Consider the following 25,367-nt stretch of genomic DNA (forward strand, 5'->3'; position numbering starts at 1 on the left):
GGAACCAAACCCGGGCGCCGCCTGGCGCTCCTTTGCAGGGAAAGGCCGGCCAGCGACGCAACGGGAACGCAAAGCTGAAATCCCGACGGGCAAACCGAGCTGCGATCCCTCCCTCCCGCGATTGCAATTGCATTTCTTGCTCCTCCTCCTCCTCCTGGCGGGCAGGGTCAGAGTTGGGCCAAGATGGCGGCTCCCATGAGTGACACGTTCTCCTTTTGTATGGACCCCGCCGGCCAAGCCCGCCGCGCCCTGGAGGTGCGATTCATCAGCAACATCAAGGTGAGCAAGAGGGAGCCGCTCCCTGATTCCCCCCCCCGCACCTCCTGCTGCTGCGGATCCAGTGGATCCTCCTCTGCTGCAGGAAAGGCGATCTCCTCCCTCCCTCTCCCCGCTGCCAGATCCTGCGGGGAAACGCAAGGCTGCAGCGACTGGCTGCTGTGCGCGCTTGCAAGGGACCAAACCATTCAATGCGCCCAGGGCGCAAAGCGGCCTCCGTTGCGCGCGGATCGGGGGTGTCAGGATGCCGGCCTGCCGGGCGGCGGGGCCGGCTTCGGAGCAAAGATGCGCAGGGCGGGGTGTCTGCAGAGATGCGGGCTCCCGGGGCCGGATCCGGCCGGATTTCCCCACGCGCAACTACGCCCATCAGCTGAGAGACTGCCACCCTGGGGTGGGGCGTTGGATCGCTTTCCGATCTGGCGATGGTGCCAGCTTGCCCAAAGGTGGGAGGGAGCCTCCAGTGAAATCGGCGGGACTTGCTCCCGAGTAAGCGCTGGCAAGCGGGGAGAGCTGGGTTCCTGCTTGTTGGGAGCATCGTGGGCGCCTGGTTGGGGACAGGATGCTGGGCTGGGGCGGGAGGGGCATTGGCAAGGCTTTTTCCTTGGCTTTTGATTCGGACGGGGCAAATTGATCTCTGCTGGGTTCCTAGCCAGGATGGGGCCATGGGATCCCGGTTTCTGGAAGCCGCAGGAGGACAGAGGGCTCTTGCGCCCGAATCCCGTTTGCTGGCTCTCTGCAATGGGCAAGTGGTTGGTCACTGTGAGCTCAGGGTGCTGGCCAAGTGGGCACCTTGTGGCCAGATCTAGTTGCAGGACTCTGTTGCAGACACCCCTCGTGGATTACCTCCTAATATGTTTTTGATTTTGCCCAACGGGGATTTTAATAAACCAATTTCATTGCACGAAACAAATCCACATTATTTTGATCCATTCCCGCAGGGCCCCTGGAAGGCATAGGGCCCATAGGCGGATATAACATATAACACTGGTCTCCCAGTACATTTCCGAGTGCAATTCAGAGTGTTGGTGCTGATCTTGAAAGCCCTAAACGGCCTCCGCCCAGGATACCTGAAGGAGTGTCTCCACCCCCATCATTCAGCCCAGATGCTAAGGTCCAGCTCTGAGGGCCTTCTGGTGTTTCCCTCCCTGTGAGAAGCCAAGTTACAGGGAACCAGGAAGAGGGCCTTCTCGGTGGTGGCACCTGCCCTGTGGAACGCCCTCCCATCAGATGTCAAAGAGAAAATAACGACCAGACTTTTAGAAGACATCTGAAGGCAGCCCTGTTGAGGGAAGCTTTTAATGTTTAATAGGTTATTGTATTTTAATATTCTGTTGGAAGCCGCCCAGAGTGGCTGGAGGAACCCAGCCAGATGGGCGGGGTATAAATAATAAACTACCGGTATATTATTATTATTATTATTATTATTATTATTATTATTATTATTATTATGCCCCTGCTGTGAGCAGGGAGAAGAGGTCTGCCTCCTTTATGGTAGCGACTAACCTGAATGTCTTTAAAAGAGGAATAGACCAAAGATAAGAGATAAGAGGCTAACTGTGGCCAGTAGCCGCCATGGCAGTGTGGGGGCTGTGCACCTCTGAATGCTGTTTGCAAGGAATCACAAGTGGGCACACAGCCCATTAGAATAACTGAACAGTTGAGTTGGAAGGGATCCCGGGGGTCATCTAGTCCAACCCCTTCCAATGCATGAATCTTTGCCCAACGTGGGATTCGAATCCATGGCCCTGAAATTAAGAGTCTCATGCTCTACAGACTGAGCTATCCCAGAGGGAGAAATGTGTACAGTGGTGCCTCGCAAGACGAAAAGAATCCGTTCTGTGATTCTCTTCGTCTAGCGGTTTTGTCATCTTGCGAAGCAAGCCCATTGACGGATTAGCGGATTAGCGCTATTAGCGGCTTTTAGCGGCTTATTGGATCAGCTGATAAGCGGCTTAGCGGCTTAGAAAAGGGGGGGAGGGGAAAAACCCCGCAGGAACTCGCAAGACATTTTCGTCTTGCGAAGCAAGTCCATAGGAGATTCGTTTTGTGAAGCACCTCCAAAACGGAAAACTCTTTCATCTAGCGAGTTTTCCGTCTCGCGAGGCGTTTGTCTTGCGGGGCACCACTGTATTGTGTTGACCACAATTAGCTTCTGCTGTTGGGGCACAACTGGCGTCCACTGGGTGAAGACCGCTAATAGCAAGTCCAGATAATCTGGATCAGACCAAATTGGGGCAGGTGCCCATTTACCCTGGTGTGCCCTTTTGCCCCTAGTGCTCTCATCCTTTTGCTGCCAGTGTGTGTTACGGATTATTTTCACGACTCGTCGGGGTACGGTAGGGCGGCCATTCGTCTCCACCCAGATGATGTCGTAACTGAGTATGTGCTTGAACCTCTTTGAAGAGGAGCTGGCCTCAGCGAGGAATCCAAGCTCCTTGTCTGTACCTGGTCGCGTGGAGCTGTTTCTTAGCTCGCCCCAGCCGACCAGGCAACCGCTGGTTCCATGTTTTGCTTCTCTTCCTCCTTCCCGCTGCCCTCCTGTCTCCAAATCAAGCTTATTATTATTATTATTATTACTACTACTACTACTACTACTACAGTGGATGCTTGGGTTGTGAACGTGATCCGTGCGAGAGGCACATTCAGACCTACGAGTCTGTGCACGCGTGGGTCACAATTTGGTACTTCTGCACATGTGCAAAGCACGATTTAGCGCTTCTGCGCATGTGCAAGTGCCGAAACCCGGAAATAACCATTCCGGTACTTCTGGGCTCGGCGTGGTGCACAACCCGAAGCGTCTGTAACCCGAGGTATGACTGTATTATCTTTTGTTCTGTCGATGTTAAAAGGGCAAAGGACTCTTCACCACCAGAAACATCAAGAAGGGGGAAACAATTTTCGTCGAGAAGCCGGTGGTGTCTGCCCAATTCCTCTGGAATGCCCTGTATAAATATAGAGGTGAGCAGACTGGCACTCTCAATCTGTTTGGGGAGAAGACATTGCATTGTTGAATACAACGTGTGCATTGGGGTGTGTGCATATATCTCTCTGTGTGTGTGTTATCTAGAAATTGGACTACAGTGGTACCTCGGGTTAAGTAATTAATTCGTTCCAGAGGTCCGTTCTTAACCTGAAACTGTTCTTAACCTGAAGCACCACTTTAGCTAATGGGGCCTCCTGCTGCCGCCGGAGAACAATTTCTGTTCTCATCCTGAAGCAAAGTTATTAACCCAAGGTACTATTTCTGGGTTAGCGGAGTCTGTAACCTGAAGCGTCTGTAACCCGAGGTACCACTGTATATCCCATGTTGTGCCAGAAGGGGGTTCCACGGGATTTGCATTTCATCTCCTCCCGCTGTGTACCCCCAAAATCTGCTCCAGAGGATCCACCGACCCCACACTGCTGATTCTGAGGGTATGCAGCTGAGGGGCTGGAGAGGGCAGGGGAGAAAGAGGAAATTCCTGTGTGCGCAGAGAAGTCCTTTGGAGCTGCAGCTTGGATACTCACCTAGTCCAGCCTCTGCAATGCAGGGGTAATTTAGGATAACCTAAGATACTGTAGGGGACGCGGGTGGCGCTGTGGGCTAAAGCCTCAACGCCTAGGGCTTGCCGATCGAAAGGTCGGCGGTTCGAATCCCCGCGGCGGGGTGCGCTCCCGCTGCTCGGTCCCAGCGCCTGCCAACCTAGCAGTTCGAAAGCACCCCCGGGGGCAAGTAGATAAATAGGTACCGCTTACCAGCGGGAAGGTAAACGGCGTTCCGTGTGCGGCTCTGGCTCGCCAGAGCAGCGTTGTCACGCTGGCCACGTGACCCGGAAGTGTCCCCGGACAGCGCTGGCCCCCGGCCAATAGATGTGAGATGGGCGCACAAACCCCAGAGTCTGTCAAGACTGGCCCGTTCGGGCAGGGGTACCTTTACCTTTAAGATACTGTAAGGACTTCTGTATCCTGTGTTGTATACCTTTGGTTATCTGTTGCCCTAAACAAGGCCTATTTTGGCGCACACACGACCCCCCCCCCATTTTTCTTCTTCTTCTTTTCGACATAATTCCTTTTGGTACACTTGCTTTTTTTAATGGATCGCCTCAGTACATACCTGTATTAATATAGGTATTACCGTATTGGCCTGAATATAAGCCGCAGCTGCCAATAAGCCACACCTTTAAAATTCAAGACAAAAAAGACAATCCCCGAATATAAGCCGCTCCCTTAAAATTGGGTTACAGGCTGAAAATCGCTGCGGTTGGTAGAATTGTAACTCCGCGCCAATTTAAGCCTTTTGTCTTGCAAGCCCACAAAAGTTACGATATACAGTGGTACCTCAGGTTAAGTACTTAATTCGTTCCGGAGGTCCATTCTTAACCTGAAACTGTTCTTAACCTGAAGCACCACTTTAGCTAATGGGGCCTCCTGCTGCTGCCGCGCCGCCAGAGCACGATTTCTGTTCTCATCCTGAAGCAAAGTTCTTAACCTGAAGCACTATTTCTGGGTTAGCGGAGTCTGTAACCTGAAGCGTATGCAACCTGAGGTACCACTGTAGTTGCTAAAATTGCAAATCACTATTCAGTTGCTACAATTCCACAGGTGCTCACACGCGCAAATGGCAAATGAACAGTCTCAAGCTCGCAAATTGGCAATAAAACTTTTTTTTTTGGCTCCGTTTTACTGTATGTGTTTCAGCAGCGATACCGTAAAAGCCGATTTTTGTAAGGTCGCAAATTTAAGCTGTGCGGGATCCATTCCAATCCTGCTTCCGCTCCGGTCATGGGACCGAGACGGCTCTGGTTGCCCTAACAGATGATCTCTGCAGGCAGCTGGATTGAGGTGGGTCGGGGCTGCTGATTTGCAATCTGAGCATCCGCCTTACTTACTTTGCAATAAAAATTCTTTAAATAAAATAAAAAAGGAAAGGAAAAAATGCCCCTTCTGTTGTTTTACATTCCCAGCACTTACTTTCCTTCATGGCCCTTTTCTTACCCCCATCTCCCCTCCAGCCTGCGACCATTGCTTGCGAGCGCTGGAGACGGCAGAAGAAAATGCGCAGAGGCTGCTGGGGAAACCCCAAGCCCTCCCTCACCCGGAGCAGTGCAGCATTCGGAAGGAGCTCCACCAACACTGCCCGGCTTGCCAAGTAAGTAGGAGGCAGGCGGATCGCGTCCCCTCGCACGGCCTGGGAATCTCGGTCGCCTTTCCCCAGCTGCCGAAGGGCTGTGCCAAAGGGGGGGGGGAGTCCCCTTCGATGACAGCTGTGCTTCGCTTCCTATACGATACAATACAATAATTTTTATTGTCATTGTCCCATACAGAACAACGAAATTGAAAAATCTACATCAGACATTCAAAAACCCACAAGCCAGCTCTCCCAGCCTGGTTAGCCCCCTAAAAACTCTGATATCCCATAATTGAATACAATATACTCCCATAGAATCATAGAATCATAGAGTTGGAAGAGACCACAAGGGCCATCGAGTCCAACCCCCTGCCAAGCAGGAAACACCATCAGAGCACTCCTGACATATGGTTGTCAAGCCTCTGCTTAAAGACCTCCAAAGTAGGAGACTCCACCACACTCCTTGGCAGCAAATTCCACTGTCGAACAGCTCTTACTGTCAGGAAGTTCTTCCTAATGTTTAGGTGGAATCTTCTTTCTTGTAGTTTGGATCCATTGCTCTGTGTCCGCTTCTCTGGAGCAGCAGAAAACAACCTTTCTCCCTCCTCTATGTAACCTTTCTCCCTCCCTCCTCTAAGGTAGTCCCATAGAGACTACCTTACATTGCGTTTAAAACCAAAATCGCATTTGGATAGAAACTGTTTCTCAGGCAGCTGGTCCTAGTCTTTATAACCCTGGACCTTCTTCCAGAAGGCAGAAGCTGAAAGAGATCATTTCCGGGGTGCGCACTATCCTGCGCTATCTCTGCAGCTTTCTTATGGCACCTGGAAGTATAGATTTGATCCAAGGTGGGAAGAGTGCACCAAGTTATTTTCTCCACAGTCTTTACAACCCTGGACAGCATTGTTTTTTCCCTGACCGTGCAGCTCCCAAACCACACACACAGATTAATACAAGTTAATACACTCTCCACAGTACAATGGTAAAATGCCATCAACAGGTCCTTTGAGGGATTGTTTTTCCGGAGGATTCTCACAAAATATAACCTATTGCTCCTTAGGTGGCTTATTGCAGCGCAGAGTGCCGTCAGCTTGCCTGGGAACAGTATCACCAGGTTTTGTGCCTGGGGCCGTCCAGGCAGGACCCCAACCACCCGCTCAGCAAACTGCAAGAGGCCTGGAGGTATTTATTTCTCATTTTTTTTTTGGGGGGGGGGGTTAGTTTTAAGCCCTAAATGGCCTCGGTCCAGTATACCTGAAGGGGCATCTTCACCCCCATCATTCTACCTAGACACTGAGGTCCAGCGCTGAGGGCCTTCTGGCGGTTCCCTCACTGCGAGAAGCAAAGCTACAGGGAACCAGGCAGAGGGCCTTCTTGGTGGTGGCACCCTCCTGTCAGATGTTAAGGAAATAAACAACTATCTGACTTTTAGAAGACATCTGAAGGCAGCCCTGTTCAGGGAAGCTTTTAATGTTTAATAGACCATTGTATTTTAATATTTTGTTGGAAGCCGCCCAGAGTGGCTGGGGAAACCCAGCCAGATGGGCGGGGTAGAAATAATTTATTATTATTATTATTATTATTATTATTATTATTATTATTATTATTCCTTGTGTTTTGATGTTGTGAACCGCCCTGAGATGTACAGATGAAGGGCAGCTATGCAGATTTAATAAATAATAATAAAGAGACTTTCTGCCCACAGCAGGGAGGGCTTGGGGCTATAAAAGAGGGTGTTTTGTTTTGTTTTGTTTTTTGAAATCAGGCTGCAGGACTTAGTTGCTTAGATTAGCCAGTTTAGAAGCCTTTTGGTTGACTGGAAAGGTGTGCCCCCATTGCCTGGATGAATGGGGCACCAGGGTTTTAAAGAACAATTATTATTCCTGAAAAACCTAAAACTGTACATGCAGCATCTGAAAACAAAATATAGTCTTCACATTTTAGAATCCTCCAAAATACCTTGGGGTCATCTGCTCTTAGCCTCTAACCTCCTCGGCTGAGGCAGCAAATCAGCTGCTACAACACCCCTGAAAGGTGGGCCAGGCAGCTTAAATACCTCTTCTATTATTATTATTATTATTATTAAACCCTATTGTTTGTTTGTTCGGTCGCTTTTTGCCATTGCAACTGAAAGCTGTTTTTGGGTGGGGAGGAGGAGGGTTTATTGGTTTGTGCTGTTTTTATTATGCATTTATCTTATATTCTGAAATCTACAGATGAAGGGCAGTATGCAATTTCCTTTAAAAAAAAAATCTTACAAAAGAAAATGCACAGAATAAAAGCAGAGAGGAGGAAATTCTAAGGTCAGGGACTTCCTTTGCAGATATTTGCAAGATGCTGTGGGAGCCGGTTTTGGCTGAATAGCGTGAGGGGGGGGAAGCTAATAATAATAATAATAATAATAATAATAATAATAATAATAATAATAATACCTCCAGTTAATTATTATTTGACGTAGATTCTGCTAGGGCTAGATAATCCCCCTCTGCTTCCCCCCTCTGTTTCGTCTGTGATTATGTGAATAAGAAATCCCTTAACTTCTATTCCAGGAACATCCATTACCCGCCTGAGACTTCGAGCATCATGCTCATGGCCAGAATGGTTGCAACTGTCAAGCAGGTTTGTGTTGGGGTTTGTGGTACCCAAAGATTTGTGGCCTTGTGTGAGTGTCTGGAGGAGAGATGGCGGCTATCAGAATGAGGTTGAATCCTGACAAGACAGAAGGACTGTTTTGGGGGACAGTGGGCGGGCAGGTGTGAACTCCCTGGTCCTGAATGGGGTCACTGTGCCCCTGAAGGACCAGATGCACAGCCTGGGAGTCATTCTGGACTCACAGCTGTCCATGGAGGCGCAGATCAATTCTGTGTCCAGGGCGACCGTCTACCAGCTCCATCTGGTACGTAGGCTGAGACCCTATCTGCCCGTGGACTGTTTCTCCAGAGTGGTGCATGCTCAACTTATTTCCTGCTTGGACTACTGTAATGTGCTCCATGTGGGGCTACCTTTGAAGGTGACCCGGAAACTGCCGAGACCACATAACACTGGTCTTGAAAGACCTACACTGGCTCTCAGTACATTTCCGAGCACAATTCAAAGTGTTGGTGCTGACCTTGAAAGCCCTAAATGGCCTCGGTCCAGTATATCTGAAGGAGCGTCTCCACCCCCATCGTTCTGCCCAGACGCTGAGGTCCAGCGCTGAGGGCCTTCTGGCGGTTCCCTCACCTCGAGAAGCCAGGTTACAGAGAACCAGGCAGAGGGCCTTCTCAGTGGTGGCGCCCGCCCTGTGGAACAGCCTCCCACCAGATGTCAAAGAGAACAACAACTACCAGACTTTTAGAAGACACCTGAAGGCAGGCCTGTGCCAGGAAATTTTTAAGGTCTGATGTTCTATTGTGTTTTTAAATATCAATCAATCAATCAATCAATCAATCAATCAATATTACGGTCAAGAGACCCAACAAATTGTTACAAAGCAATGCACAATTCAGACAGCCTACCACTAAGTTAAACAAGCATTTTGTTTAGACTTAAAGATAGGGATTGTTGGTTCTTGCAACCACTGATAAAAACTTCGCCACTGCCAATGTTTTAGAATTTGTCCAGTCTTCCAATAGGAACCTGACATAGTGAGCCTCTGATTTTCCTGGGAAAGGTACCAGCAAAGGTAATATCAGTTCAGCCCTGGCTTGCTCATATTTCGCACAGTGCAGCAAAATATGTTTTATAGAATCGGTGTCTTGGTCACACCAGCAAAGTCTGTCCTGGTAGGGAACTCCTCTCAACCTGTCATCCAACACAAATTTTTAAATATTTTGTTGGATGCTGCCTAGAGTGGCTGGGGCAACCCCGTCATCTGAGCGGCATATAAACAGGAAAATTATTTGGCTTTAAAGAAAGGCTAGGTCTGGGCTGGGGGAGCTTTTTTGGCTTCCGAGGGCCGCATATCAATAGTGGGCAGAGCAGGAGTTGTGACTTCCGCCTTAGTATGGCCGGCCGCATTCCAGCAAACACCAGAGAGATGCGCACACACATTGACCCTCACTGTTCCGCCCAGGCAAGCAGGAGACACGAGCCGTCATTCCTGCGTTTCAGGGGGTTGGAATAGAAGACCGCTGGGGGTCTCTTCCAAGTCTACAGTGCTGAGATTCTGTGATTCTTGCAGTTCAGGGGATGCATCCATCCACAGAGGACCTTACGGTCTTCAGATAAAAACATCTTGGAGATCCCGGGCCACAGGGAGGTTAGGCTGGCCTCAACCAGAGCCAGGGCCTTTTCCGTACTGGCCCCGACGTGGTGGAATGCTCTGTTACAAGAGACTGGGTCCTGCTGGACTTGACATCTTTCTGCAGGGCCTGCAAGACAGAGCTGTTCCACCAGGCCTTTGGCCAAGACACAGTCTGACCCCCTCCTTCGGTAATCCTCACAGAACTCCAGCCCAATGGTTGCCATTCAATTCTGAACTGAGTTTAGAATGTATTTTAATTAATTGATTGTGATTTTATGTAAACTGTGATACTTTTATTGTTGTTAGACGCTCTGAGCCCGGCTTCGGCTGGTGAGGGCGGGATATAAACAAAAAATTATTATTACAGTGGTACCTCAGGTTACATACGCTTCAGGTTACATACGCTTCAGGTTACAGACTCCACTAACCCTGAAATAGTACCTCGGGTTAAGAACTTTGATTCAGGATGAGAACAGAAATCATGCTTCGGCGGTGCGGTGGCAGTGGGAGGCCCCATTAGCTAAAGTGGTGCTTCAGGTTAAGAACAGTTTCAGGTTAAGAATGGACCTCTGGGACGAATTAAGTACTTAGCCAGAGGTACCACTGTATTATTATTATTATTATTATTATTATTATTATTATTATTATTATTATTTATCCCAGCCTGGCCGACGCATGCAAGGAGAGCAGAGTGGAGGGCCTGGGAGAGGGAGGGGAGGGGGGAGCATGCCAGAGCCCTGAAGGACTTCATTTGGCCCACGGGACGGTGGTTTCCCACTCCTTGTATAGACCAAGGGGAGAGGTCTTTCAACATCTTCTTGCCTCGATTGTTCCTCAGAAGCTCCCTGCAACAAGAGAAGTAAAAGCCGCATTTTATTTTCATTTTTTTGTTTCCTTGCAGGCAAAGGACAAAGACTGGTGGATCAAACTCTTCGCTCAGTTCTGCAGCAAAACAGCCAACGAGGAAGAGGAGATCGTCCACAAACTCCTGGGGGATAAATTTAAGGTTGGGAACCCTGTGATAACGGAAGGGTTGATCTTCTGGGGCTGGTGATCCATTCATTTGCGGTGGGGTTGGACTAGATGACCCTTGGGAGTCCCAGCTCTTCAGTTCTGTGACCCTGGGGTTCTTTCTTTCCGCCCGTCTCCTTTGACCCAAAGGAAGCGTCGTAATCTTAATCCTGCGCCTGCCTCCCCTGTGCATGCGCAGTGGTCGGTAGAAACCAACCTGTGGTTTCCATTATCTTGATTCCCCCAACGTGATTAGCCTACGGAACTCCCTGCCACCAGAGGCAAGGCTGGCCACCAAATCTGGATGGCTTTGAAAGAGGATTGGACAAATCCATGGAGCAAGAGAGGGCTATTCATGGCCACTAGCCACAATGACTATATGCCCCGGCCGTCAGAGACAGCGATGCTTCTGAATATCAGTTGCTGGAAACCACAGGAAGGGGAGAGGGGTTTTGTGTTCGAATCCCCCTTGCGGGTTTCCTGCAGGGATTGAACTGATTTTATAACGAATTGATTTTAGAATACTGTATTATTTTACTGTTGTTAGCCGCTCTGAGCCCAGCATCGGCTGGGGAGGGCGGGATATAAATAAAGTTTTATTTTTATTTTATTATTATTATCTGGTTGGTCCCAGGATGCAGAGCTCCTGGCCTGATCCTGTTCTTATCTCAAATTTCATTAAAAGCACATTTCTGTTAGGACTCCAGAGAGAAGTGTGGGCAGGATCTCACGGGCTGGCAGTTGATGGGAGTTCAAAACAGCCAGAAGGTTCGAGAAGGTTGCGGGGACAGAATCAAGCATGGACTTCTTTCCCTTATTCCTAGCGTTGAATGACTTCTGATCTTCTCCTCCACCTCTCCAGGGCCAGCTGGAAATCCTGCGCGTCCTTTTCACCGAAGCCCTTTACGACGACCATCTCAGCAGGGTAAAGCCAGAATTTTTGTAGCTGGGAGGAGTTCCAGGCTCCAGGTTTCTCCTGCCCTTTGGGAAGGTTTCTGGATCTGTCTGAGTTTCCCCAGCCACTCTGGGTGGCTCCCAATACAGTGTTAAAAGCATCAAACATTAAAAACTTCCCTGTACAGGGCTGCCTTCAGATGTCTTTTAAAGATAAGATAGCTGCTTATTTCCTTCACAACTGAAGGGAAGGCGTTCCACAGGGCGGGCGCCACCACCGAGAAGGCCCTCTGCCTGATTCCCTGTAACCTCACTTCTCGCAATGAGGGAACCGCCAGAAGGCCCTCGGAGCTGGACCTCAGGGTCTGGGCAGAACGATGGGGGTGGAAATGCTCCTTCAGGTATACTGAAACCGAGGCCATTTAGGGCTTTAAAGGTCAGCACCAACACTTTGAATTGTGCTTGGAAACTTACTGGGAGCCAAAGCAGATCTTTCAGGACAAGTGTTATGTGGTCTGGGTGGCCACTCACAGTCACCAGTCTAGCTGTCACATTCTGGATTAATTGCAGTTTCCGGGTCACCTTCAAAGGTAGCCCCACATAGAGCGCATTGCAGTAGTCCAAGAGGGAGATAACCAGAGCATGCACCACTCTGGCGAGGCAGTCCGCAGGCAGATAGGGTCTCATCCTGCGTACCAGATGGAGCTGGGAGACGGCTGCCCTGGACACAGAATTAACCTGCCCCTCCATGGACAGCTGTGAGTCCAAAATGACCCCCAGGCTGCGCACCTGGTCCTTCGGGGGCACAGTTACCTCATTCAGGACCAGGGAGTCCCCCACACCTGTCTGCCCCCTGTCCTCCAAAAACAGTACTTCTGTTTTGTCAGGATTCAACCCCAATAGGCAGGGAGTTTCAAAGTTGTCTGAGGGCAGCCACTGAGAAGGCCCTATCCTGCGTCCCCACCAAGTGTCCCTGTAACAGTGGCAGGACCGAGAGAAGGTGGGCCCCGCAATCCCACTCCTCTAGTCCCAGAAGGGTCTCAGCATCTGGGGCAGGGATGCTGTTTACCACCACCATTTATCTCTCTCTCTTTGCTATCTCCTCCTGGCAGTGGTTCTCCCCGGAAGGTTTCCGGTCGCTGTTCGCCCTCGTCGGCACCAACGGACAGGGGATAGGAACCAGGTACGTTCAAGTGGATTTTAGCCTTTCCCGGGAACTCCCCTGGGTTCTCTGAGGGTTAATTAGGACTTAGCGGAATACATCAACTTCATAGACACCGAGAGACAACAGGACTGCTCAAGGTGCCCCGACTATAAAATTGGAGAAATCGGGAGATATATAGCCGCACTGGCAGCATATCTCTTCTTTCTCGTATCCAAAAATGCTAGAAGGGCCTTACACTCGCCAGAAGCTCGGCTCTGCCCTCGCCAGTCCTGGAAGGAGCCTTCAGAAAAGTCCCGTACGCTCAGAGACTTTGCACCTGTCCATTGGGAGAGATAGGAAGCCCAGAACACTTGTTCTTTAGACGTCCCTTTTACGAAGAGGCACGTAGTAAGACCATTGATCCCCTACTGGTGAGGCTCGCTGACCTCCCGGAAAAGCAAAAATTTGGCCTTCTGTCAGGCAAAGATCATAAGACGACCCGGATGGTCGCCAGATTCTGTGTACTGATCTGTAGGCGCAGACCGTCCCCCGGCTCAAACTAGTTCGTGGAGAAAATCCCCAAACTCGGTTTCATGGGTGACTCTGGGTCATTTCTCTGCGGTAGCCTATCTTAAAGTTTTAAGTGTCTATATGCTTATCACGGGACGCGGGTGGCGCTGTGGGTTAAACCACAGAGCCTAGGACTTGCCGATCAGAAGGTCGGCGGTTCGAATCCCTGCGACGGGGTGAACTCCTGTTGCTCGGTCCCTGCTCCTGCCAACCTAGCAGTTTGAAAGCACGTCAAAGTGCAAGTGGATAAATAGGTACCGCTCCGGTGGGAAGGTAAACGGTGTTTTCGTGCGCTGCTCTAGTTCGCCAGAAGCGGCTTAGTCATGCTGGTCACATGACCTGGAAGCTGTACGCCGGCTCCCTTGGCCAGTAAAACGAGATGAGCGCCACAACCCCAGAGTCGGCCACGACTGGACCTAATGGTCAGGGGTCCCTTTACCTTTACCTTTACCTTTACCTATCGGATTTATAAAATTTAAATTTATTGTTATACATTGTTTTAGCTGTTTGTTTTCTTTTTGGGAATGTACGCCCGAGTGTGTTTTATAAGCTGGTCTCCAACCGTAATAAATTATCTAAAAGCCAGACCTAACTTTGTGGTCTGAGGAACTAGTCCGAAGGGCTGTAGATCCAGGGCAGATCACCTGCTTTTCATTGAGAAAGTCCCCAGTTCCTTCCCGTTGCCTGAACCCTGGAGAGTCCCTGCCAGTCCTGGTAGACAGTACTGAGATAGTAATGAGAATCTCAGGTGAGATTCTTGTACAGCGGACATTGCTCTCGGTACCAGTCGCCACCTGGAAGCAGAGAAAGGTTCAGATAGATTGCTGCTGCAGAAGATAAGGCTCAGCAAAACAGTTCTGGACATAGATAGCTACAGGTTGTAGGCTTCTCCAGATACAGATACATACAAAATGTCTCTGTTGCTCTAAATAAGTTCAGCCGTTCGAGACGTAACGTTGGACAAGTAACACCGACTGGCTAGCAGACTGACTCACAGGCTGAGCTGGGACAACCCAGTCATATATATATGAAAAATACCAGTTGGTGCTACAGTCCTTGCTTGCGGTGAGTGGAACTCAGTGGCTCAGATATTCCCCCGTTGAAATCACGTTTTAGCCCCTGTGAAGTCACCATTGGCCCTCCACCTCAGTCGCTCTTCGCTGCCACCTGCAAAATGGGTATAACAGTGTTGGCCTACCTTTTAAGGCACTGCCATTGTGGTGCCCTCTTAGGACCACAACTCCCACAATCCCTGGTCATTGGCCATGCTGACCCGGACCAATGGGAGCTGTCTGGGTAGGGGCACCGTGTTGGCTACCCCCGTTTTCAGTGGAGGCGTCCTACGGATTGCCGCAAATCCTTTAGACGTCTCAGAGTTGGAGGTGTGGTTTGTGGCGTGCCCTGGCCCAGCAAAATGAGGGCGCTTTTGGTGGTGGCACCCTGAAGGCAATTCCTTGCCAGCCCCCGCAGAGAGGAAGACTCTATAAATGGAAGGAATTGATGCCATCTGTCTGTCTCTCTGGCACCACCCAGCTCCTTGAGCCAGTGGGTCCACGCCTGCGACGCCTTGGACTTACCCCCCCAGGAGCGAGAGCAGTTGGACGCCTTCATAAACCAGCTGTACAAGGACATAGAGAGAGGTCAGTGAACGGGAAATTGGGGGCCTTGGAACGACGGGGGGGGGCCGTGCCTTCATGGGTGGGAGGTGCCCAACGCCCTTGGTTGTGGCGGTGTCGTCATGTGCCTGGGATCAGTGGCATAGCATGAGGGGAGCCAGAGGGACTGTTGTCCCGGGTGCAAAATTTGGGAAGCATGTGCAAAATTTCAAAAGAAAAACAAACAAGTAGTGTAAAAATTTCACAAAATAAATAAAACTAATAAAATAAACTCCCTCCACCATCACTGCCGCTTCCTGGATCTGATGGTGGTCTTGCCCCGGGCACTGGCATCCCATGCTATGCCACTGCCCGGCATCACCGAGGAACTGGTAAGGATGCTGAACTGTGTTGAGTCCATGCATGGCTCACCTCCAGGCCCTTTCTGCTTTGGAGAGCAGAAGAGCAGGCATTGCAGGATCAGGCCAAAGATCCATTTGTTGTTTTGCCTGATGGGCTGGGTGCTTGATCTTCTCCAACACTCTGGTGAAGCAGGATCGAACCTTGACGTCGTCCAGGGACAGGTGGGAGGAAGAAAACCACCTTGAGCCCCTGGGAGGAAAGTCAGGGTATAAATGTGATGATGATGATAATTTATTATTTATACCCCACCCATCTGGATGGGTTTCCCCAGCCACTCTGGGCGGCTTCCAGCAGAATATTAAAATACAATGATTCTTCAAATGTTAAAAGCTTCCCTTGCCTTCAGATGTCTTCTAAAAGTCGGATACAGTGGTGCCTCGCAAGACGAAATTAATTCGTTCTGCAAGTTTTTTCTTCTTGCGAGTTTTTCGTCTTGCGAGGCACGGTTTCCCATAGGAATGCATTGAAAATCAATTAATGCGTTCCTAGGGAAACCGCCTTCAGACCAGGTCCGGGGACAGTCTGTCCCCCGACCTCTTCTGAAGGCTGGGGGGGGGAACAAGGGCTTTTCTTCCCACTGCCAGCCTTCAGAAGGCTGTTCTGAAGGCTGGCGGTGGGAAGAAAAGCCCTTCTTCCCACCTCCCGCCCCGCAAGCTCCGGGGGCAGGAGGGCTTTGCTGCCGACCGCCAGCATTTTAAAAGCCCCTGCTGTCCCGGGGCGATTTTAAAATGCTGGTGGGCGGGAGCGAAGCCTCCGCTGTCCCAGGGAGATTTTAAAATGCTGGGGGTCGGCAGCGAACGCTTCGCTCCCGCCCGCCAGCATTTTAAGATCGCCCGGGACAGCAGAGAAGTCTCCGCTGTCCCGGGAAGGCAGGCGGGGGGGGGGAGCAAAGACTTTTGCCCCCCGCCGGCCTTCAGAAGAGGTCCAGGACCTCTTCTGAAGGCTGGCTGTGGGCGAAAGTCTTTGCTCCCGACCGCCAGCAATTTAAAACAGGTCCCCAGAGATTTCCCTTTGGGCTTTCGTCTTGCGAAGCAAGCCCATAGGGAAATTCGTCTTGCGAAGCGCCTCCAAAACAGAAAACCCTTTCGTCTTGCGGGTTTTCTGTCTTGCGAGGCATTCGTCTTGCGGGGTACCACTGTAGTTGTTAATTTCTTTGACATCTGATGGGAGGGCGTTCCACAGGAAGGGCGCCACCACCGAGAAGGCCCTCTGCCTGGTTCTCTGCAACTTCGCTTTTTGCAGCGAGGGAACCGTCCGGGCAGAACGATGGGGGTGGAGATGCTCCTTCAGGTATAGTGATAGAATCCTAGAGCTGGAAGGGTCACCCGGGGTCATCTAGTCCAACCCCCTTCAGTGCAGGAATCGCAACTCAAGCATCCCTGACAGACGGCCATCCAACCTCTGCTTAAAAACCTCCTAGGATGGAGAGTCTATACCACGGCTCATGTGAGGGTCATACTGTGCCTGATTCCTGCATTTAGGATTCTCTTTGGGAAAGGGGGATTATTAAGAGACGGAAATTGCCTCTCATATCTTCTTTCCTCCCTCTTTGATTTAGAGACAGGGGAGTTTCTGAATTGCGAAGGGTCTGGCCTCTACATGCTGCAGAGTTGCTGTAAGTATCAGGGGAGGAATAATCTGCCCAAACACGTTTTATAGAATCGTCAAGTGGGAAGGGAACACGAGGGTCATCTAGTCCAACCCCCTGCAGTGCAGGATTCTCATCTGAAGCATCAATGACAGATAGCCATCTGACATCTGCTTAAAAACCTCCAAGGAAGGAGAGTCTGCAACCTCCTGAGGGAGAAATTTCATCCTGGAGTTGGAATCTCCTTTCTTGTAACATGAAGCCACGGGTTCGAGTCCTACCCTCCGGAGCCGGAGAAAAGTAGCTTGCTCCATTCTCCACGTGGCAGTCCTTGAGATATTTGAAGATGGCTCTCATATTTCAAAAAATATATACCGTATTTTTCTCTCTATAACACACAGATTTTTTCTCCTAAAAAGTAAGGGGAAATGTCTGTGCGTGTTATTGAGCGAATGTGTGGTCCCTGGAGCCGACTGGCATGAGTGCAGGGGCAAAAACCAGATCGCGCGTCACGGAAAAGGGAAACCTGAAAAGAGGAAGCTGTTGCTTTCCTGCATTCTGCCTCAGGGTCTTACTGCCCACCCGCTTCTGTTTCGTTGCTGTGTTTGCTCAAACGGAACAAAGAGCAGGGAAACCCCCTGCCCTCCAGGCAAGCAGAGGGGAAAGGAAAGGATTGCGTCCTTCCTTCTCATTCCTCTCCATGCTCCGCTGCTGCTGCTGCTGCTGCTGCTGCGTCCAGGGAAGCATTCTAGGGACTAACAGGCAGCTGGAAAACATGCAGGTGGGAGAGGAAGGGAGGGAGGGAGGGGGGAGAGAGAGAGAGAGAGAGAGAGTTGAGGGCTGGCTTGGGTGGGTGGGGGGAAACTTTTGCCTTCCTTTCCTCCCTCCCGTTAAACCCCTCTCCTGCATTCTTAGCCAGCTGCTTCTCTGCACACCCCTCTCATGCTCCTTGTCCCTTCTGTGTTTTTCCTTCCCTCCCCACTTAAAACGTGGTTACAAAGCATGGATCCACATGGATCCTCAGGATCTTTGCATTGGGTCACCCCAAATTCACCATCAGATCACATAGCATGTCCATGGCTATAGCCTGCATCAAAAAAATCACGCACCCATTGTGGCCTGGGGCCACAATGGTGCAAAAACGTTACAAAGCACAGATCCACAGAGATTCTCAGGGTTTTTGCATTGGGTCAGCCCAAATTCACCATCAGATCACATGTCTGTGGCCACAGCATGAAGCACAAAAATGATACATCCACTGTTTCATTCAGAATTCCCCCCCCCTTGTTTTCCTCCTCTAAAAACGATGTGCGTGTTATGGTCAGGTGCGTGTTACAGAGCGAAAAATACGGTATATCACACAGGAAATTGTTCCTTGAAGCTCATGGCTGCTCTGTTTGCCTCCTTCCTCAGGTAACCACAGCTGCATCCCCAATGCCGAAACCTCGTTCCCGGATAACAATTTCCTCCTGCACCTGACGGCCTTGGAGGATATCAGGCCGGGAGAGGTGAGAGCCCTGGAGGCCCTTCAGAAACCGGTAGGGCAGGGGTCCAGGAGACCAACACTAGGTGGCGCTAGAGGACATGCAGACTCCTCTTCTTCCCGGATGAGTTCTGCAACGGGAAGCTGAAACTTAAGGAGGAGGAGTGTCACGGTCCGGTCTACGGGCAATCGAAGTCCTAGCGGAGGACATCGGGACCGGGGGCAAGATGGTGGGGTGGGAGCAGGAACGAGTGGCCAGGGGTCTGAGGGTCTGGAAGCGAGGAGTCAGGAAGTCAAGGGTCCGAGGGTCAAGAAGCGAGGAGTCACGAAATCAGGGGTCCGAGGGTTGAGAAGCGAGAAGCCAAACGCAGCAAGGCAGGAAGCGTGTTGCTTTGGCAAAGAGCCAAAGGGAATTCTGACCTTATATCCCTTCCTGGCTCTTGCCACCCGGTGCTGTGAGTTACCAATCGGCCTCACCTGTGTGGCCGCCCCTTGCCTCTCCAGAACAAACTTCGGAAGGCCCCAGTCCTGCGAAGCCCTACTGGTCACAGGGCCTGGCTCCTGCACGCACACCTGACAAGGAGGAAGCTGATGGGCTTTGGGCTGGTTGTTAAGTAAGAGCGAGAGAAAGAGAGAATGTGTTCCATAAGGGACCCCGAGGGTCATCTAGTCCAACCCACTGCAATCGGCCATGGGTTCGAGGCCCGTGATGGGCAAAAGATTCCTGTGTGGCAGAGGGTTGTACTGGATGACCCTGGAGTGGGGGTCCCTTCCAACTCTACAATTCTGTGATTTTAAGCCAGAATCGGGTAGGCAGGCCGGTGTCTCAGTCTCCTAAATGTACCATCCTGCAGGAGGTGAGAGGGGCCTGTTTTTGAACCCTGTTGCAAAAAATTGGGCATCTCCTGGGCTGGGACGTGTCCCAAAGTTAGGAATGGGTAACGAAAATCTGGGACACAGTATGCATGTCTAAGCTCATGGTTAAGTATGTTGAGAACCAGAGAGCAAGAAGAGGCCATTATCGTTTTTTTTATTATTATTATTATTTAACATTTTTATTGAAAATTCAAACGCACAGAATTATATGTACACTAAACATGGTGAGACGTAAATAAGAAGGAAAAGGGAAACAGAACCCATGTAGAAGGGAAAATAAAGGGGAGAGAGGAAAAAAACCCAGACTGTATATTTTACAAAGTTGTTATTCTACTTCACAAGATCTTAACCTATTACAGTATTTGTAAGAATCCAATCCAAGAGAACGCCTTTGTCGTGTTTTTAAAAATTATTATTTTTTACTGGTTTTACATATTGCTCTTTATCAAAAGACCTCAGGACGGTTCAGAAGATAAAAACACAAATAAAAAGGGAAACCACCAAACTATAACAATAACAAAACAGAATATTATTATTTTTATAATATAATTTTTATTATGTACAGGAGCAATAAGGCACAGCGTAACGCAAATCCATTTGTGCTACTTGGAACCATGCGATATGAAATTATCTTAGTATGGGAATTCGTTCCTATGCGCTCAGTTCTAGATATTCCCTTCTGCTTTTATTTAATCTGGCATCTGTAACAATGTTTCGTTTTATTATAAATAAACACCGTATTTTTCTGTATATAAGACGAACCCTATTTTTTGAGCCCCAAATTGAGAAATAAATAATTGCATCATTCCGTGTATAAGATGACCACCAATTTTAAACTTTAAAAATTTGGGAAAAAATATACTCTTATACATGGAAAAACACAGTATATGTTTGTTTGTTTTTAATTTAAAGCTGGATAGAACGAAGATGAAATAACCTACAAAGATAAACATCAAGTAGCAAGCTCTTTTTTAAACATAGAAATTAAAAAGAAAATAGGTAGAGGAATATACACAGAGGTTTAAAAAGAAATGTTGGGCATGCCGCTCTGTTTGGGTCAGTGTTTGCCTTCAATGTGTGCCATTCCTTATTCCCGAATAGGAGATCTGCATCAGCTACTTGGACTGTTGCCAAAGGGAGCGAAGCCGCCACAGCCGCAACAAGACCCTCCGGTAAGCCTGGGCAGCAAAGTTTGATGCCAGCGGATGCCAACATAATATTAGGAGAGGCCCGGGGCGGGGGGGGGGGGAAGAGGCATAGCTCCCCATCAAGGAATCCTTGTGAATCTGAACGTTGGAAGATTCACGGCAGATGCAAGGAAAATCCGTCTTAGACTGTGGAACTCTCTGCCACAAGAAGCAGTGATGAGGCAGATTGATGGAGGACGGAGGGAGCTTTCGATGGCTACGGCTGGTGGCAACAGTGCTTCTGAATACAGTGGCACCTTGGTTCTCAAACTTAATCCGTTCCGGAAGTCCCTTCCAAAACCAAAGCGTTCCAAAACCAAGGTGTGCTTTCCCATAGAAAGTAATGCAAAATGGATTAATCTGTTCCAGACTATTAAAAACAACCCCTTAACCAGCAGTTTAACATGAATTTTACTGTCTTGACGAGACCATTGATCCATAAAACGAAAGCAGTAAACAATGTACTGCAGTCACACAATCAGTAGCTGAACTGTGTTCCACACAGTCACAAAATACTACTACTACTACTAATAATAATAATAACAATAATAAATTTTATTTATACCCAGCCAGAGCTGGGCTCAGGGCGGCTAACACCAATAAAATCACAGTAAAAGCCCTAAATGTCCTCGGTCCAGTATACCTGAAGGAGCGTCTCCACCCCCATCATTCAGCCAGGACACTGAGGTCCAGCGCCGAGGGCCTTCTGGCGGTTCCCTCCCTGTGAGAAGCGATGTTATAGGAAACCAGGCAGAGGGCCTTCTCGGTAGTGGCGCCCGCCCTGTGCAACGCCCTCCCTTCAGATGTGAAAGAAATAAGCAGCTATCTTCTTTTTAAAAGACATCTGAAGGCAGCCCTGTTTAGGGAAGTTTTAAATATTTAATGCTGTACTGTTTTTAACACTTGATTGGCGTCCCCAGCGTGGCTGGGGAAGCTCAGCCAGATGGGCGGGGTATAAATAATATATTATTATTATTATTATTATTATTATTTTTAAAAAAACATAATGGGGGGCAATTTAAAATATAGGTGAAAATGTATTTTAAAGATTCCTTAGGGCCCTTGTATCTACGGGACCGCCTCTCCTGGTCTGCCCCACAGAGGACCTTAAGATCCATGAATAACCATATTTTAGAGGTCCTGGGCCCTAAGGAAGTCAGACTATCCTCCACCAGGGCCTGGGCCTTCTCAGTGGTGGCTCCGACCTGGTGGGATGCTCTGTCCCAGGAGACCAGGGCCCAGCAGGATTTAACCTCCTTCCGCAGGGCCTGTAAGACAGAGCTATTCCGCCTGGCTTTCAATTTGAACTTAGCCTGATCTTTTGTTCCCCTTCCTTCCCTCCCCCTCCCCTTTTTATGAAGATTACCCGCTCTGGGATCCCACAGCTCATTCTCCCCTGGTCTCCTCGCTGGCCCAAGTAGGACCAATTCAGCCAGCTAGCCCTGGGGATCATCTAATGTTTATTGGATGGATTTCCCCCCTAAATTGATTTTGAATTCTGAATTTGTTATTCACGTTTTATACTGCATTTTATGCTGTTTTTTGTTGCATCAACTAAGTGTTTTAAATTTGTTGTTAGCCGCCCTGAGCCCGGTTTTCTGAACCGGGGAGGGTGGGGTATAAAGAAAAAATTATTATTTATTATTACCCTCCAGAGCAGGAGAAAAACAAGCTTGTTCCGGGAAGGACGGGGTATAAATAATTTATTATTATTATTATTATTATTATTATTATTATTATTATTATTATGTGTTGGGAGGATAACAAACTGAAATCGTCACCATCATAACCAGCACCCACCCCTTTTCCCCCCTCCTCTGCCCCCTTCCAGGGAAAACTACCTGTTTGTTTGCTCCTGCCCCAAGTGCCTGGCTCAAGCCAACGACCCGGACGTGACGTCGGAAGAGGAAGACGAGGAGGAGGAAGAAGTCGAAGGGGAGCCGGACGATGCAGAACTGGAGGACGAGATGACGGACGTTTGACCCTGGGGGCTGGGCTGGGGGTTCCTCTCTGGAGGCGACAACGGCGGCATCAGCTTTGGAAGGAGATTCCTGGACTCGTGAGCAGCCAGTGCCGGCAGCCGAGTGAAGGGCAGAGATTTCGCCAGGACGCGATGCAAAGAGTCTGCCCCTTTGGGGAAATGTGCCCCATTTACTGACGCCTCCCCTCTCGGCATTGTATCAGAGCTGTTAACCCCCCAAAGAGGGCCAGATCTTCCCCGCCAATTGCCATGGGGCAGTTCCCCAACACCCCCCAAGCCCGTGGGGCAGAGGGGCACAGGCTGAAGGAACCCCTTGACCACCATTTTGCCACTTGCCTGGGTACAGTAAAACGATTTGCAACGCAAAGAGCGGCTTTTGTGTTCACGTGGTGGGAAAGGCGAATAAGGGAGAGGATCTTGCCCAGGGGTCAGCAAACCTTTTCAGCAGGGGGCTGGTCCACTGTCCCTCAGACCTTGTCGGGGGCCGGACTATACAGTGGTACCTCGGGTTAAGTAATTAATTAGTTCCAGAGGTCCGTTCTTAACCTGAAACTGTTCTTAACCTGAAGCACCACTTTAGCTAATGGGGCCTCCCGCTGCCGCCGGAGCACAATTTCTGTTCTCATCCCAAAGCAAAGTTCTTAACCCAAGGTACTATTTCTGGGTTAGCGGAGTCTGTAACCTGAAGCATCTGTAACCCGAGGTACCACTGTACTTTATCTGGAGTTGTGTGGGGTTTTTTTGTTTTTACTTTAACAGTCATCACTAGTTTCCTCCTAAGCTGGTTCTTAGCAGTTTGGGGGCTGGCTGCATTCTTACATACAGTGGTACCTCAGGTTAAGTACTTAATTCGTTCCGGAGGTCCGTACTTAACCTGAAACTGTTCTTAACCGGAAGCATCACTTCAGCTAATGGGGCCTCTTGCTGCCGCCGTGCCACCGGAGCACGATTTCTGTTCTCATCCTGAAGCAAAGTTCTTAACCCGAGGTACTATTTCCGGGTTAGCGGAGTCTGTAACCTGAAGCGTCTGTAACCTGAAGCGTATGTAACCCGAGGTACCACTGTATTTTGAAAAGAAAAAAAAATGAACGAATTCCTATGCCCCACAAATAACCCAGAGATGCATTTAAAATAAAAGCATTCTACTCATGTAAAAACACCAGTCAGGCCACACAAATAAGCCAGATATTCATTTTAAATAGAAGGACACATTCTACTCATGTAAAAACACACTGATTCCCAGACTGTCTGGATTGAGAAGGCAATTGGGCCGGATCCAGCCCCCGGGCCTTAGTTTGCCTACCCCTGCTCTTGCCTTTTGTTATTCCAGGCTGAATCAAGAGAAGTCTAGTGTCCAGATCAAGGGAAGGAATAGTACCGCTCCATTCTGCCTTGGTCAGACCACACCTGGAATACGGTGTCCAGTTATTATTATTAATAATATTTATTATTTCTACCCCACCCGTCCGACTGGGTTCCCCCAGCCACTCTGGGCGGCTTCCAACAAAAGATTAAAAATACATTAAAACATCAGTCATTAAAAACTTCCCTAAACAGGGCTGCACAATTTTATGTTCTGGGCACCACAATTTAGAAAGGATGTTGACAAGCTGGGAAATGTGCAGAGGAAGGTGACCAAGATGATCAAGGGTCTGGGAGCCAAGCCGTATGAGGAATGGTTGAAGGAGCTGGGTATGTTCAGTCTGGAAAATAATCGTAGAGTTTTAGAGTTGGGAGGGACCCAAGGGCCATCTAGTCCAACCCCTGGCAATGCGGGAATAGTTCTTTGCTGTTTTAACAGAGCAATAAGAAGCTAGTTTTGCAAGGGTTTTTTGTGTGTGTGTTGTAGGTGGGGCAGAGTTTATCCCCTGGGATAGCTCAGTGAGTACAGCCTGAGACACTTTATCTCAGAGTCGTGGGTTTGAACCCCACGTTGGACAAAAGATTCCTGCACTGCAAGGGGGTTGGACTAGATGACCCTCATGGGATCTTTTAATCCTCTTATTCTGTGAGTCTACCTGGGGTAAACTGAGACCCATGAAGCAGGTTTGTGGGAGCGATGGATCGTATGATTTGTGGGGCGCTGTGATTTCATAAAAGGTAAAGGGACCCCTGACCATTAGGTCCAGTTGTTCCCGACTCTGGGGTTGCAGCGCTCATCTCGCTTTACTGGCCGAGGGAGCCGGCGTACAGCTTCCGGGTCATGTGGCCAGCATGACTAGCCACTTCTGGTGAACCAGAGCAGTGCACGGAAACGCTGTTTACCTTCCCGCCGGAGTGGTACCTATTTATCTACTTGCATTCGACGTGCTTTCAAACTGCTAGGTTGGCAGGAGCAGGGACCGAGCAACGGGAGCTCACCCCGTCGCGGGAATTCAAACCGCCGACCTTCTGACCAGCAAGCCCTAGGCTCTGTGGTTTAACCCACAGCGCCACCCACGATAGGATGTGACAGTTCTGGTCTGTCCCGATTTTCGTCTTTTCAAAACCAAGTTTCTAGTCCTCAGTGAGGGAGAAAGGGAGGCAAGCTCTGGCACATCTGGTTACAAACCATAGCTTGTCGCGTTTCAGGGAAGTCTCCTTTGTCAGGAGCTTTATGAAAAGTTTCATGACTCCTAACAGGCCCTATAGCTGTTAGATCCAGCACATGAACAAATTATTATCGCCGTGTCCTCTCCAATAGCCCTTAACTCCGGGTGATCAGCTGGCAACTAGTCTCTGCTCAGGTCCTTCACTCACTTCTTGATGTGGTGGAGCCAAAATCATTTCCCAAATCTTTCTTGCTATTATTCTCTCGGAATTAATAAAATAGTGTCCTCAGACATCACTGTGAGGACACCGGGGCAGCGGGGTTTGGACTAGACGACCTGATGGGGTCCCTTCCAACTAAGATTCTATGACCACCACCCCTTGTCAGCTGCGGAGACCCTCCTCCTCCTCCTCTTCCCATTTATTTACTTTAAATTTGAGGGATTTCTTTCTGCAGCCAGAAGTGGCGAGAATGCAA

General features: G+C 49.4%; 1 protein-coding gene across 1 annotated transcript; it reads left to right on the top strand.

Moving 5' to 3' along the window:
- SMYD5 (SMYD family member 5) lies at positions 1–22,727 on the top strand. The gene is made up of 13 exons (XM_082236580.1): positions 1–279; positions 3,126–3,234; positions 5,268–5,404; positions 6,444–6,565; positions 7,933–8,002; positions 10,510–10,614; positions 11,482–11,544; positions 12,626–12,696; positions 14,761–14,867; positions 16,804–16,860; positions 18,247–18,341; positions 20,294–20,364; positions 22,211–22,727. Exons 1-13 carry the CDS (start codon positions 184–186, stop codon positions 22,359–22,361), a joined length of 1,254 nt encoding a protein of 417 aa, XP_082092706.1. The 5' UTR covers positions 1–183; the 3' UTR covers positions 22,362–22,727.
- Positions 22,728–25,367: the final 2,640 nt, after the last annotated feature.

This window comes from Podarcis vaucheri (assembly GCF_965113315.1).
Source record: "Podarcis vaucheri genome assembly, chromosome: 9".
NCBI classification, from domain to species: Eukaryota; Metazoa; Chordata; class Lepidosauria; order Squamata; family Lacertidae; genus Podarcis; species Podarcis vaucheri.